Source organism: Pongo abelii, chromosome 10 (genome assembly GCF_028885655.2).
Source record: "Pongo abelii isolate AG06213 chromosome 10, NHGRI_mPonAbe1-v2.0_pri, whole genome shotgun sequence".
In the NCBI taxonomy this organism is placed as follows: Eukaryota; Metazoa; Chordata; class Mammalia; order Primates; family Hominidae; genus Pongo; species Pongo abelii.
Window position 1 is genome coordinate 13,711,594 of NC_071995.2, and position 16,020 is coordinate 13,727,613.

The 16,020-nt window shown below is 42.9% G+C and overlaps 1 protein-coding gene across 4 annotated transcripts in view; it reads left to right on the plus strand.

The window, feature by feature from the left end:
• Positions 1-15,795, plus strand: part of FAM234B (family with sequence similarity 234 member B) — a 38,823-nt gene extending 23,028 nt beyond the window's left edge. For 3 of the 4 annotated variants that reach the window (XM_002822960.5, XM_063712042.1, XM_063712043.1), the window contains exons 8-13: positions 730-873; positions 1,056-1,137; positions 3,646-3,801; positions 8,323-8,440; positions 12,126-12,346; positions 12,964-15,795. In XM_002822960.5, the coding sequence (XP_002823006.4) occupies positions 730-873; positions 1,056-1,137; positions 3,646-3,801; positions 8,323-8,440; positions 12,126-12,346; positions 12,964-12,969 (727 nt within the window). In that variant the 3' untranslated portion in view covers positions 12,970-15,795. The remainder of the gene's footprint in view (positions 1-729; positions 874-1,055; positions 1,138-3,645; positions 3,802-8,322; positions 8,441-12,125; positions 12,347-12,963) is intronic. The other variant, XR_010135725.1, reaches the window with a different exon arrangement.
• Positions 15,796-16,020: the final 225 nt, after the last annotated feature.

Here is a 16,020-nt window from a genome sequence, read left to right on the forward strand (position 1 = left end):
AGGGAGGGAGATAGACTTATCTAACTGTTTGCAAAACTGTGCTGAAGGATCTGACCTACTCTTTTCTGTATTTTTCTCTTAGTTGAAGCATCATTTTGACAGAAGCAAGGATAGCGTCCATGAAATCTTATTTTTTATTTTTATTTATTTCCTAACTAGAAGCATGTAGTTTGTCACGTGCAGGGGATTTTACCCATTTAACCCCAAGCCTGGCTAATAATTGTTTCATTCTTTCCTACCAGAAGTTCCAAATCATTTTCTAGCATTTTCTTAGGCAGTATCATGGTGTTTTGGTGACTTTGACAGGTATGAAGTAGAATGGTCCCAGTGGCACTGAGCAAGAACTAATTCACTGAAATGTATGCCATGGGCTGCTGCCCAAGCTCATTGGCAACCTCTGGCCTCCTGTCCAGATCTCTGTCTGCCTTCCCTGTGATTATCCTTGGCTCTGTTGCCTTTCCCAGAGTATCCAATGTGAGAGATATTGCACTGTAGCACTTTTCCTGTGAGTTCCTTTTGAACTTGTATGGAATTTTCTGGGGATCCTTGGTTTCTAAGGTCAAGAAAATGAGATTCAACTGAAACAACAGTGTGTCCCACTTGATGAGATAATGGTGGGGCATGAATACAAGAGTGTGTACAGGTGTACATATACTGAGAGAAAAAGCCAAAATAAATGGCTCAGAAATCTCGTCCAGAGACTAACTGTTGGGGTCTTATTTAACCCAGTGATGGTGTTGAGCTACTCCAGATGGTGAAGGCACCAGATTCCAACTGCAGCAACCTTCTGATTACAACCAGACAAAGCCTTGTGCTGCTTCGGGGGCAAAATCTAACACCTTACTGGGCATTGAGACTTCAAGGCCTGCTCAGGTTTGCATTGTGTTCCTTCTTGTGTTTGCTGTTTTGATCCACTTTCCCATGTTTAAAAATTGTCCAGAACAATTGCTTGCAATTCTTATATCTGGGGCCAGTGCAAGAGAAGGGAGGGAGAGTTCTTAGTTTTCCTGTTTTTCTTGTTCACTATTGATTGCTTACTTTGTCCTTATTTGCAGCCAGCCTACTCCTGGATATTTCACTGATGATCAGACATTAGACTTCCTTCTGCAGATACAGGATGGAGTTGGGATGAAAAAGGTAAAACTTTGGGCCTCAGATCAATCAAAGCATATGTAAAGTATATACTTTGTGTCCAACTCTGTGCTAGGCACAGCAGGGAATAAAAAGAACCTAAAATATGATCTCTACCTTCAAAGAACTCAAAGTCTCACTGAGTGGATAAAATGAAAACTCACAATTCATTGCTAAAAATCTGTAGCACTGGAAGCCTTTCTAGGATAATCTCCTTCCTATGTAGGAGTTTCTTGTTCTGGATCCCTAGCTTACAGTTAGGCAGTGGGAGCCTTCTGAAATCTCTTGGTGGGGAAAGACAGGTATAAAGAAATGTAATGCTTTAACACACAGCTATACCTAAGATTTCAGAGAAGTCTGTGGTGACTGGGGTTTTATGGAAGACCTTATAAAGGAGGGAAATATAAGCAGGGCTTTTTAAAGCTGAATCATATTTATGTAGACAGGAAAACATGCCAGGTCAGGGGTGCCAAGAGCAGAGGCCCAGAGACAGAAAGGATAGAGCACATTCCAAGGACACTGAATAGATCTTTGATATTGCATGAAGTTGCATATTGTGAGAATATAATGATTGGATGGATGACTTTCATTTCTTTAACATTACAGCAGAATTACAGAGTTACAAATTTTTTTTTTTATTATCGACCTTGCATTTTGGTTTATTTTCACTGTGAAATATATATCTATTTCTATACATTGCACATTGTTCCCTGAGAGAGAAAAAGAATTCAACAAACACTTTATCATCACCTCTAATGTGTGCCAACTTCTATGCTGAATGCTGGAGACACAAAATTAATGAAGACAGAGTCACTACATAGCTCTGCTATGTGGTGGAAAGTGCTGTTGTGGAGGTTCGCACAGGGGTCCACCGGGAACACAGGGAGCAGATGGAGCGCAGGCGAGCTGGAGGGCCAGGGAGGAAAGAGATGCGTCATGTTGGTCAGGGGTTGTATGTGCAGAATCATGAGAGCAGAGAGAAGGTTTGCTGAATACATAAGGGTGGGCTGAGGTGCACTCCCACCAGAGAGATGAGAATGAGGTCAGCTTACAGAGGGCCCCGAAAGTACAGCTGCAGAATCTGGAGGAGGCGTTGGAGGCTACAGGGCTATTTGGTTATGGGCAGAGGACAGATACATTGATAAAAACATCATGTTAGGGAGAGACTTCCAGCAGTGCTATATAGGAAAAGCCAGTGCCTGCGTGTAATTCAAAGGAATTTCTGATACATTGGTGCTGGCAGGATAACGGAAGAAGGGTGTATAGTAGGTATAGTAGGTTGAAGGTGGAGATGCTGAGTTTCAGTCCTGGGTTTTAATCCTGACACCATTACTTATTGGAGACCTTGGGCATATTACCTAATCTTGCCTAGCTGCAGTTTCTGCATTTATAAAACAGGGGTAATAATATTGCCTGCCTTCATGGGATTATTGACAGTTAAATGAACTTAAAGTATAATAAAAAAAAATATATATATGTATATATAAAGTGAAATATGTGTTTGAGTGGATACAAGTTTTTAGTGCAGTGTCTCTAGACTTCTTTTTTCCCCAAGATTGCCAAAGGGAATCTTAAAGTGCTTGTCTGTTTTTCTTTCTCTGCTGGTTGTGAAGATTTTGTCTCTGCCAGGTTGGTTCCAGGAACTTGAGTGATGCAGAGTCTGAGCATAGGCAGAGAAAGGCAAGACTCAGGAGCCTGGAAGAATAGGGCAAGCGGTTGTCCAAAGAGGTTAGGTCCTCCACTTACAGAAGTGTGGAGACGCTGAGCAGGAGGGAGTAAAGACACTTGGGCTGGAGGAAATTGGGGAACTTCTTGGGGATTTTGGTAAATGAGAGGCTCCAGATTTGTGAGGCATTTAGGATGAAGAGCAGACATATGCCAGGATTATGAATTTGAACCCCTTCGTCATTATCCTTTGAGAAATGCAGCTAAGCAATGAATTCCCTCTTGGATTATTTTTTTGCCTGTTTAAACAGCGCTGCTTTAAATTTGAGACTTCTCTAGGTACATATGCCACAACACCAAGAGTCAGATCCATAAAGCTGGGAACACCGTGCCCCAGGACAGTGTTCACTGGGCCATTGTTTTCTGAGTGACTGCTGAGTTGTGGGGAATAAGGTGCTGCTGTTGGCATTTGCAGAGTGGCTGCTCTCTCTGTCTGAGGACTGTCCTAAACGTGAACAATCCCAGTGTCCACATCACTTCCTGTCTGTCAGATCCTCCTTTTCTCACCTGTAAAGTGGGGTGGACTACATGATTTGAACATCCCTTTCCCACTTGACAGCTTTGCAGTTCTTGAAATCTATTAAATGGGAACAAGGGCTGCAGAAGCTTGGGTCCTGGTCCTTAGCCATTATTCATGCTCTCTGAACACCCAGTTTGCTTGCATCTTAAAAGCGCAACGTGTTAATATTTGTGTTATTTGAATACCTGCGCATTTTAGTGGGTGCATTTTCTGGGCCTGCTGCTTTTTTGAGGCCTGGCCATGTTTACTCTCTGTCTTCTCTTTTGTAGATGATGGTTGTGGATGGTGACTCTGGCTCCGTTGTTTGGAGTTACCGTGCTCCGTGTCAGATGAAAGAAACGCCAGCCACCTCAGCAGTTACTTCAGACCAGAAGTCTGTCTTCCTCTTCTGGGCCGAAGGGCTGTCAGCTGCATCTCCCAATTCCGTGAGTGAGCCTGGGAGGGTCCATTTTTTACTTTGTCAGATGGCAGCTGCTGTGCAGGGCCGACTGTGTTCTGGAGATGTTATTTGACCCATCACTTTCCAAGGGGTTGGAGTAGAAACAAGTCAGCACTCGCTGGAGAAAAGCAGGAACCCTGTGTCCTCCTGAGCCACACCTTTGCCTTTTAGCAGAGAATGTGCAAGCTGACAACAGCCCCTAACTGCTGGCTACTGACAGTGGGAGGCTGAATAAAGAATAAAAAGTCCTCCCAAGATACTAGATCCAAATTTACAGATAATTCACATATGCTACAGTTGTTGAAGAGGAGAAATCATTATGACTGGTCTGAAGTGGCCAGAGAGAATTTCTAAGAGGAGTAAGGCTGGGCTTTGAGGCGCATGCCCTGAGACTGAAGGAACGGGGATGGGGGTGGGTGGCCAGCAGTTGGAGAGGGACATTGACCAGATAAAACTGAGAAGTCATTTGAGGAACTATGAGAGAGAAGGTCTGACACCTAGAAGGCAGATTTTAGAAAGTCTTAAATGTTACACTGCAGTATTTTCATGGGGTTGATGAGGCAGGGTGCTACCTGTTTTAGGTACCGGGGAGTTTTTAGTAAGACCCACCCTGCCTTAGTTCAATGAAACACATCTTGACTCAGTACTTTCTGTGTGCCAGGCACTGTGATCTCTGTAGGGACTAAGGATAAACTGAAAATAATCTTGGCCCTCTGGAGAAGACAGATGGTCCACAGATAATGGGGGGAACCTGATGGAGGCAGGATCCTAAATTCATCAACAGGCTCAGTCAACAAGTCGCTCAACTTCTCTGAACCTCATTATCTTTATCCATTAATGGTTAATGAAGATGCGAATATATTTACTCATTTTGAGGATCAGATTTACCTAAAATCTAGATTGTGTTTCTAACTCTGACATGGCCTAACAGTGTGACCATGGGCAATTTACCTAACATTTCAACTTCCTCCCCGCCTATGAGGGGACTTCAGAAAGTTCGTGGAAAAAAGTAATTAAAATATAAAAATAAAATATATAGGCTGGGCGCAGTGGCTCATGCCTATAATCCCAGCACTTTAGGAGGCCGAGGTGGGAGAATCACGAGGTCAGGAGTTTGATACCAGCCTGGCCAACGTAGTGAAACCTCGTCTCTACTAAAACTACAAAAAATTAGCCAGGCATGGTGGTGGGCGCCTGTAATTCCAACTATCTGGGAGGCTGAGGCAGGAGAATCACTTGAACCCGGGAGGCAGAGGTTGCAGTGAGCCGAGATCATGCCATTGTACTCCAGCCCAGGCGACAGTGCGAGACTTTGTCTCAAAAAAAAAAGAACTTTATTTCTTAACATAAGCTCCATCAAGTTCTAGACAGTTTGTAAGCATTGATACTAGCCATTTAGTCCATCCCTAAAGAACTGAGGGTCCTGGGAGTTTCACCATGCCAATGCAGTCTTTTTTTACATTATAAACTGAAGAAAAATGAGAGCCCTTTAAAGATTTTTTAAGATTAGGAAACTAAAGAAAGTCACAAGGAGCTAACTCAGAACCGTAAGGTGGATGCCTCATGATTTCCCATTGAAACTCACAAAATTGCTCGTTTGATGAAAGGAATGAGTAGGAACATTGTTGTGGTGGAGAAGAACTCACTGGTGAAGCTTTCCCAGGTATTTTTCTGCTAAAGCTTTGGCTTTCTCAAACACTCTTATTTTAAGCAGATGTTATCATTCTTTTTCTGTCTTTTTTTTTTTCCTTTTTGTGGAGAATGGGGTCTCGCTATATTGCCCAGGCAGGCCTCGAACTCCTGGGCTCAAGCTGTCATCCTGCCTCTGCTTCCCTAAGAGCTGGGATTACAGGTGTGAGCCACCACACCCGGCCAATGTTATCATTCTTTAGCCCTGGAGTCAACAAGCAAAATGCCTTGGGCATCCCTCCAAAATATGCCATGACTTTTGCTGTTGACCTTTCCACTTTTTCTTTGACTGGACCACTTCCACCTCTTGTAGTCATTGGTTTCATTGTGCCTTGCCTTCAGGAGCACACTGGTAAAGCCATGTTTCATCTCCTGCTACAGATCTTCAAAGAAATGCTTCCAGGATCTTGATCCCACTTGTTTAAAATTTCCATCGAAAGGCCTGCTCTTGTCTGCAGCTAATATGGGCCAACAGTTTTGCCACCCATCCAGTGGCAAGTTTGCTCACCTTTAATTTTTCAACCAGAATTATGCAAACTGAACCAATTGAGGTGTCTTCAGTGGTGGCTGTTGTTTGTGCTGTTAATCATTGGTTCTCTTCAGTTAGGGCATGAACAAGATTAATTTTTTCCTTACAAATTGATGAGGATGGTCTGCCGTTGTGGGTTTAATCTCTGACATTATTTTGTACCTCGTTAAAATGAGCTATCCATGTCTAAGCTGCTGATCTCTCTGGGGCATTGTCATCATAAATTTTTCAGAAAGCATCAATGATTTCACCATTCTTCCACCCAAAATTCACCATAAGTTTGATGCGTGTTCTTGCTTCAGCTTTTTGGCAGAATTCGTGTTACTTTGATAGGGGCTGTTTTCAAACTGATATCTTACCCTTCTTGGTGCCTCAGACTAGCTCCTGTTCAGGCATGTTATAACAAGTTAGTATGAGTTTCCTTTGGTGCAAAAAAAATTTTGAAGTCCATGCATAGTTTTTTCATAATCTGCATTTCCATGAACTTTTTGAAGACCCCTCCTGTAATAAAATGAGGGTATTGGACAGGATAAGTCTCAAATGTAGTCTTCTATAAATAACTACAAAAAAAAAAGAGCCATGTTACAAATGCTTTAATAGAGGTGCAAGTAAGAAGTTTACATGGAAGCACAAAAGAAGGGAGATGTTAATTTTGCCTAGGGTAATAAGGGAGCTTTTCCTCAAAGAGAGGGCGTTCAAGGTGGGCACCTAAGGACGAGAAGTGTAGAGATGGGGTAGAGAGGATGGTTAGACAGTCTAAGAGGCAAATAAGATTGGCAATGGTTAGGCAGAGTAAGGTGAAGCATGGATTGAGGGTGATGATCAGACATTTGTGCAGCATGGGGTGGGCAGGTGAGTCATAGCAGCTCAGTCTGGAAAAGGCATATTTTCGTTAAATGGTGTAAGACTGGTTTTCATGCTAAGGAATTTGTGCTTCATTCTGTAGGCAGTGAGGAAGGTGTTTGGCTGTTTTCTTCTCATGTTAGCTGAGCCGGAGATCTGTCCTTTCATACCTGGGATCCTAAGGGTGTGTGGAAAATGCCCTCTTCTGCTTTGTGGGGATGTGTTGAGAGTGAGGTTGCAAGCTTCCTGCTCACACTTCTCCTCACTTGGGAACTTCTTCCCATGCAGCGATATGGAAGCAGGGGTAATATTCATCCCTCAGAGCTTCCATTTCCTCTACTGCAGGAGGCCCAAGGTAGTCCCAGGGGAGGAGAGGCACTTGGGAAGCTCTGGAGAGCAGCCAGTTACTAACTCACATGGGTGTACTTCTGTGCTTTAACAACTGCATGGCTGCACCCTCATGTACCTGCCAGGTCTCAAGTCCCATCCCCACATAGAAGTCATACTGATAAAGATAGTCACAATATGCATTTCTTCTGCTGTAGAGAGTTTGAAGACTGACACTCAGGCTTTGGAACTTTTGTTTTATAATTGATGATTTGCCTCTGTCTGGTCAACATTCCACTTATTTCAGGAACAGATAAGATTTTCGTAATTTTTAGCCTGATGCTTGCAATTGGCTTTGACACCCAGTGAAAGGAAATATCTTTGGCTCACTGTGTTTTCATAAATAGATTACATCTCCACAAAGCCCCATCTGCTGCAAGGGATGAACCAGTATTCCAGTACTTCCATGGGCAGAAGACTGGGACATCTTGTCAGATTCCTCTCTTGGGGCCTGCACATTGCCTTTTCTTTTCTTTTTTTTTCTTTTTCTTTTGTTTTTTGAGACAGAGTCTCCCTCTGTCACCCAGGCTGGAGTGCAGTGGCACGATCTTGGCTCACTGCAACCTGTGCCTCCCAGGTTCAAGTGATTCTCCTGCCTCAGCCTCCTGAGTAGCTGGGGCTACAGGCATGCCACCATGCCCAGCATTTTTTTTTTTTTTTTGTATTTTCAGTAGAGACAGGGTTTCTCCATGTTGGCCAGGCTGGTCTTGAACTCCTGACCTCAGGTCATCTGCCCACCTTGGCCTCCTAAAGTGCTGGGATTACAGGCATGAGCCACCGCGCCTGGCCTGCCTTCCTTTTTTTTCTTACAAAGGAGAAAGCATTTTCCAGCTGTAGATAGTGATTTGAAAGAGTTAGTGATTAGTATTTTGAGCTCTTTGAAATATGTCTCTTATACAGGGGAATTTCTTTCAAACACATTCTTGTAGTTAGGATCAGGCATTAGCTTCTGAGAGGAATGAGTAATCACCATTTTCTACTCTGCCTTTTCACCTGAGGACTGTCATGTTTGGGAATGTAGAGTTACCTTTGCTCTTCCTTTTTGCGGGTCATTGTCAGGATATCATCCTAGGAACTGAGCCGCCCAGCCTTCACCACCTTTACCTCCTGCATCCTGCGTTCCCCTCCATCCTTCTGGATCTGGCCAACACCACCGGCACAGTGACGGCTTCAGAGGGTGAGTCCCAGTGCCAGCGGGAGTCTGTGTACGCAGATGGTGGGAGAGTATGTGTTGGCTGTGTGTAATGAGACCATTGCCCCACCCAGGGAAGGATGTGTACTTCTCGGATGACAGCAGGGCACTTTCCCTGGTGTCCCTGGTGCCTCTTTGCTGGAATGCTCCCCTGGTTGGAAGCCCCAGGCTCACAGGGTGAGAACCCATATGCTCTGAATGTGGAGGTGAAAGTGCATCCCATTCCAAAGGGTCTGTAAGGTGATGATTCATCCAGCCACTCCTTCAGCAGACATTTAATGAGCATTAACTGTATGTCAGGCACTGTGCCAGGTGCTGGGACTACAAATAAGACTAGTTTCCTGACCCACTCAGAGATTAGGATTTGGAATTAACTGTGAAGGACGTGATGGAGATAGAATGTGTTTTGCCAGGGCACTGATTTAGAAAACCTTTTTTTGAATATAACTATGCACCTTGCATAGAAATTGGAGCAAGAAGAAAAATCAAAGGAAGAAAGAAAAATTGGCCATAATCTGGTCACTCATAACACTATTAACATTTTGGAAGTGTTCTTCTACTTTACATATCTGTCTAAATAACACTGTAAATAAAATGGGATCCTATATGGGATACCCTCAACTCAGGAAACCAAAGCATTGGGATTGCAGCCTCTGCTGCCTGCTAGTCTAGGTTGTCTGGTGATCTCCTTCTCAGCGATTCCTTCCTTCATGGAATCTGCTGTTCCTGTTGGGAGGTCAGGGAGTGCAGGAGTGGGAGAGGACCAGATGACCACATCTCCTTTCTTTCTTTCCACATTCTCTTGCTACTTATGGACTTGGCTGTCTACTTACAAACTCATTGGCCTTGGGCTGCAGCTGGTGTTTGTAGCTCTCTCGATTTATTGGGATACATGGGGAAGAACAGCTTACCTGGAACTTGCAGGCACACCTGTCCACTGATTGGGGGGTGGGGGCAGGGAGGTATGAGCTTGGAAAATCCTGTGATTAGATCTGAGTGAGCTGTTTTTTCAACAGTAGCATAAAATATTCAGTGAACATCAAATAATGGTAATTAAGAATGTTAACACCATTTTTATTACAACTTGTATTTTATTTTATTTTATTTATTTATTTTTTTAATTTTATTATTATTATACTTTAAGTTTTAGGGTACATTTGCACAATGTGCAGGTTGGTTACATATGTATAGATGTGCCATGCTGGTGTGCTGCACCCATTAACTCGTCATTTAGCATTAGGTATATCTCCTAATGCTATCCCTCCCCCCTCCCCCCACCCCACAACAGTCCCCAGAGTGTGATGTTCCCCTTCCTGTGTCCATGTGTTCTCATTGTTCAATTCCCATCTATGAGTAAGAACATGTGGTGTTTGGTTTTTTGTCCTTGTGATAGGATGGATCGCGATAGGATGGATGATTTCCAATTTCATCCATGTCCCTACAAAGGACATGAACTCATCATTTTTTATGGCTGCATAGTATTCCGTGGTGTATATGTGCCACATTTTCTTAATCCAGTCTATCATTGTTGGACATTTGGGTTGGTTCCAAGTCTTTGCTATTGTGAATAGTGCCATAATAAACATACGTGTGCATGTGTCTTTATAGCAGCATGATTTATAGTCTTTTGGGTATCTACCCAGTAATGGGATGGCTGGGTCAAATGGTATTTCTAGTTCTAGATCCCTGAGGAATTGCCACACTGACTTCCACAATGGTTGAACTAGTTTACAGTCCCACCAACAGTGTAAAAGTGTTCCTATTTCTCCACATCCTCTCCAGCACCTGTTGTTTCCTGACTTTTTAATGATCGCCATTCTAGCTGGTGTGAGATGGTATCTCATTGTGGTTTTGATTTGCATTTCTCTGATGGTCAGTGATGGTGAGCATTTTTTCATGTGTTTTTTGGCTGCATAAATGTCTTCTTTTGGGAAGTGTCTGTTCATGTCCTTCGCCCACTTTTTGATGGGGTTGTTTGTTTTTTTCTTGTAAATTTGTTTGAGTTCATTGTAGATTCTGGATATTAGCCCTTTATCAGATGAGTAGGTTGCGAAAATTTTCTCCCATTTTGTAGGTTGCCTGTTCACTCTGATGGTAGTTTCTTTTGCTGTGCAGAAGCTCTTTAATTAGAGCTTTTTGTTGCCATTGCTTTTGGTGTTTTAGACATTTGTCAAGTTTGGCTTTTGTTGCCATTGTTTTTGGTGTTTTAGACATGAAGTCCTTGCCCATGCCTATGTCCTGAATGGTATTGCCTAGGTTTTCTTCTAGGGTTTTTATGGTTTTAGGTCTAACGTTTAAGTCCACAGCCAATATCATACTGAATGGGCAAAAACTGGAAGCATTCCCTTTGAAAACTGGCACCAGACAGGGATGCCCTCTCTCACCATTCAACCTATTCAACATAGTGTTGGAAGTTCTGGCCAGGCAATTAGGCAGGAGAAGGAAATAAAGGGTATTCAACTAGCAAAAGAGGAAGTCAAATTGTCCCTGTTTGCAGATGACATGATTGTATATCTAGAAAACCCCATTGTCTCAGCCCAAAATCTCCTTAAGCTGATAAGCAACTTCAGCAAAGTCTCAGGATACAAAATCAATGTACAAAAATCACAAGCATTCTTATACACCAATAACAGACAAACAGAGAGCCAAATCATGAGTGAACTCCCATTCACAATTGCTTCAAAGAGAATAAAATACCTAGGAATCCAACTTACAAGGGACGTGAAGAACCTCTTCAAGGAGAACTACAAACCACTGCTCAATGAAATAAAAGAGGATACAAAGAAATGGAAGAACAGTCCATGCTCATGGGTAGGAAGAATCAATATCGTGAAAATGGCCATACTGCCCAAGGTAATTTATAGATTCAATGCCATCCCCATCAAGCTACCAATGACTTTCTTCACAGAATTGGAAAAACTACTTTAAAGTTCATATGGAACCAAAAAAGAGCCCACATCGCCAAGTCAATCTTCAGCCAAAAGAACAAAGCTGGAGGCATCACCCTACCTGACTTCAAACTATGCTACAAGGCTACAGTAACCAAAACAGCATGGTACTGGTACCAAACCAGAGATATAGATCAATGGAACAGAACAGAGCCCTCAGAAATAATGCCGCATACCTACAACTATCTGATCTATGACAAACCTGAGAAAAACAAGAAATGGGGAAAGATTCCCTATTTAATAAATGGTGCTGGGAAAACTGGCTAGCCATATGTAGAAAGCTGAAACTGGATCCCTTCCTTACACTTTATACAACTTGTATTTTAAAGATGAGGCAAAATAAACACTGGCAAGGTAAATCACCTCTGTGACTGCGCACTGACAGTCTGGGAATTCTCAGGCTCCCTAGCGTTTCAGGCTTGCTTTTCTACTGAATTCTTGCCACAAGGGGCACATTCTCTCAGTTCCTGAGTTGGGCTTTTTGGAAATAGCTTCAGAGGAGTAAAGGTGCAAAGACCAGGAAGAATGTGCTGCTTTACTGGCATCCAGTCCTTCCCCTCTTTGCACCCGTGGGCTAGCTCACTGCCTTCTGTTTCTTCAGTGCTCAGTACATTTCCTGTGTGAACTTATGAGTAAATAAATGTATTGTTGAACCAAACCCCTCTCCTGTTAGTAGACGGTATGTGTCCATGTTAACTGCTCTTGTTTTTGTCATTCCTCAGTGGGAATTAACGACCTCTGGAAAGATGCCTTTTATGTTACCAGGACAACAGGGCCAAGCTCCGAAGGCCATCCAGCAGCTCTGGTGGTCAGCAAGCTTAGTCTACGGTGGGCACTAATGGAGGGCCAGATGGCTCAGCTACAGGAGTCCACCCCCAAAATTGGCCGTGGGGAGCTGCGAAGATTTCTTTCTAGGATAAAGTTTGTTGAAGCTCCCTACGAGGTGAGTGGCTGCAGAAATATTGTTCCTCTTGAGGGTTTAGGACAAATACTACCAATTCCAGCTTTGTCCTTTAGAAAGCAGGCAGAATGGGGAACTTTCTTGAGTAGATGTATATCAAGACAGTTGTTTTGGACCAGCACTATTTCCTATGGATGCCTTCTGACCATGAAGAAATGATTCTCAGTTGTTTTTGGCTGGAAATAATAGCATCTTCCTTAGGGGACATTTGACAATGTGGGGTCATGGTTTTTATTGTCCCAATGACTGACAGGGGTGGCTACGACTGGTATTTTCTGGGTTGGGGCTAGTGATGCTAACATCATGCAGGGCCTGTAGCAGTTACATACTACAAAGAATCATCTTGCGCAAAATGCTAATGTTCCCTCCCCACCCCCACTCCCAAGAAATATTATAGTCTAGTGCAAAGTTTAAAAGCTTATCATGGAAAATAACAAAGTTTCTGGGCCTTTCTGGAAGGAGGAAATGTTTACAGACTATTGGAGCTAAAGAAAAGGACAGGAAAATAGAGAAATATTCTGACCTTTAGTTTTCCTGCTTTTCTTTGAACATCTCTACCATGGAAAACAATAAAGTCACTGATAACTCTTTTTCCATAGATCTAATCTGATGGAATCTTCAGTTGCAGAAGAAGTGAACAGAGTGGATACCCTCTCTACTCTCCTGTCACTGTGAAATCAGTTCTATGGAGAGAAGACTTCTTCGTCCTCATTTACCACCTCCCTGATGGTTGCAAAGGCTTGGGAAGGCATGTTGGAGTCTCTGACGGCAGCATGATCTGTTTGGCTGGGGCGTCTTACCTACCTTGTCAGTCCCTGCATTAACCCCCTCTAGGAACTCTGCGTGGATCGTTTGGAAATGTGAATCTCTTAAGTATTTAATTTTTTTGGTATGTCTAATTTATGAAGTCTTGCCAGGAAAGCCAGTGAAGTCTATGACTAGGAAACATTTTGTTGTACATTATGCTGTGTGTGTGTATTTTTTAGTGTTGTGGTGAAGTTATTTTCCAGGTATGTCCTAAGCTTCAGGGATCCAGTTTCTTGTCCTTCTGAAATATATCTGGTTTGTTTGGTCATTTTGAGACTTCCAGATGCCCTACCTCTGATGTTGAGGGCCACTTATTTCTCTCCTCATTCTTTCCCACCTGTACCTTGGCTACTTCCAAATTGTAGACAGAGTGAGAAAGATTTATAGTGGAAGACTGAGTTAGCCATCCAAGCATTTTCATCTCTTTTGTTTTATATCCTATTTCCTTAGATTTTCCATCCATGTCTATTAAGTGACCACAAGAATAACTATATTCCTATCACAAGGGGAGCAAGAGGATGTAGTCTTAGTGACCCATCTCTGACCAAGTCCACATGTTGTGTTATATGTGGCTCTGATGGTTCTGCCAGTCATGATCTTTTTTCTGTGGCGACACCAGAAGTGTATGTTTGCATGCTGTCTTCAACTTAGAAGAGAACTGGAAGTCAGGAGCCTTTGATGTCCTTATCCTGCTGTATCTCTGCATCTTTTTCTATAGGGCACCCTCCTTAGCTCCCCTCACTCTGTTTTCTCTTCTATTCAGGGATATGTTTCTGGACTTTTGCTTCTGCTACTTGAGTCCAGGATGCAACCATTTTGTCCTGCATCTCTCCTTTCCTGTAGAGCCTTTGAAGCATTGTATTTTGGGAAAATTCTTCTGTAAATACTATAACTTTTATAAATGGTTAAGTTATTTAGAGTTATTTAGAATTATCTCCAGTGCTTACTTCTCCCTCCTTCTGTATAAATCTGCTACTTCAATTAAGTTCTCCTCTAAACTTTTAGGTCATTGTTTATATAGCAGAAAATTCAATGTTAGCAGATGGAAAACTGCTTCTTGAATAACTTTGATAGGTCATCCCTGAGTGCACCTCAGGTTCTCTCTTTACCTGGGCTTGTATCACTTTTTTTTTTTTTTTTTTTTGAGACAGAGTTTTGCTCTTGTCACCCAGGCTGGAGTGCAATGGCGCAATCTTGGCTCACTGCAACCTTCGCCTCCTGGGTTCAAGTGATTCTCCAGCCTTAGCCTCCCAAGTAGCTGGGACTACAGGTGCCCGCTACCATGCCTGGCTAATTTTTTTTTTTTTCGTATTTTTAGTAGAGACGGGGTTTCACCATGTTGGCCAGGCTGGTCGCGAACTCCTGACCTCAGATAATCCACCCGCTTCTGCCTCCCAAAGTGCTGGGATTACAGGCGTGAGCCACCATGCCCGGTTGGGCTTGTATCTTTTAGCTTGTGTTAGTAAAAGGATTCTAGATAATTATGAAGTCCAGATTTAAAGGGATCTCTGTTAATTACCCACTGACAGGCATTGTGACCTAACAGGAGGTTGGAAGCAGTAGATCCAAGCATGCATGTTGCCTGGCTTGGAGATTGGCCTTATCAGGTTTCTGGGTGCCTCTGCCTTAAGACCCTGAAGGCAAATTTTGTTTCAACAGTTTGGAAGTCATATGTGGGTCCAGCTTGACTTTGGAGGATTAAGAAGATACTCCCAGAGTATGGGAATGATTCCAGATAATTTCTGGGATTTGAATCTACTTGAGTTTAAGGGCCTGGGACCTAGTTTGGTTTAGTATAGAATTTGAAGAATTAATTTATAGGCAGCTGAATACCCAAAACTTGGGTGGTGATCCTGTGGTCTGGCTGAGCTGTCCAGGCGTAACCTGGTTCTCTGTCATGTTAAGGCTTTCTGGGAAGCCAGCCACTCTGCGCAGGAGTGAAACATAAAGTTGTTTACTGAGGACCTGTTTTGGTGGGATTGTTTGGGCAGAGGACTGTGTTTATGCAGGGCAAATCCCAGAAAGAGATAAGAGGAAGCTAGAGAAACTTAATGTACCTGAATTCTTCATGGTGTATTTGCAAACTAACTTAACATAGATTCTTTTGACTATGATAAGTTTGAATCTCTCCTTGCCAAACAACATTATAAGCTTAGTTTTCTTCTTCCTCTTGTAGCCGGTACAGAAAGGTGTAAGTGGTGGCTGAAAATTGAGGAAGCTTCATCTGACCAATGTGGGTGCTAGTTTCTTGTGAAATGTGTCCCTAAGCCTCCTTCTCCTTGCAGGCAGCCACCCACCCAGGTGTCTAAGATAGGACATGCTCCTTTCTTTCTCTAATCCCATCCTGAGGTGGCCGGCAAAGCCAATATGACCACTACTGAGAAATAGTAATGACTTCTACAAATGCAAGGGTCTTACCCTCCTCTTTCCCTTAAACACCCTCCCTTTTCCTTAGACCCTGTTTTTGCCATCCCCCAAATGTGTGGTATGGTGAAACTAATCCCCCGAATGTGAATTGCTATCCTTATTGCCCTTATTAAAGAAGAGCCAGCTGGTATATTGTCAGGAAGCACTATTTAAAATGTCAACTGTTACAGAGTAAATAAATAAATACTCTACAGGAATACACTTGTGTGCCATTCTCATTCGTCTTAGTCATCAAGGATGGTTTGTTTCCCCATATGGAAAAGAGAATGGGCAAGTAGATGGGTGGCATTCTTTTTTTTTTTTTTAATTTAAGTTCTAGGGTACATGTGCACAACGTGCAGGTTTGTTACATATGTATACATGTGCCATGTTGGTGTGCTGCACCCATTAACTCGTCATTTACATTAGGTATATCTCCTAAT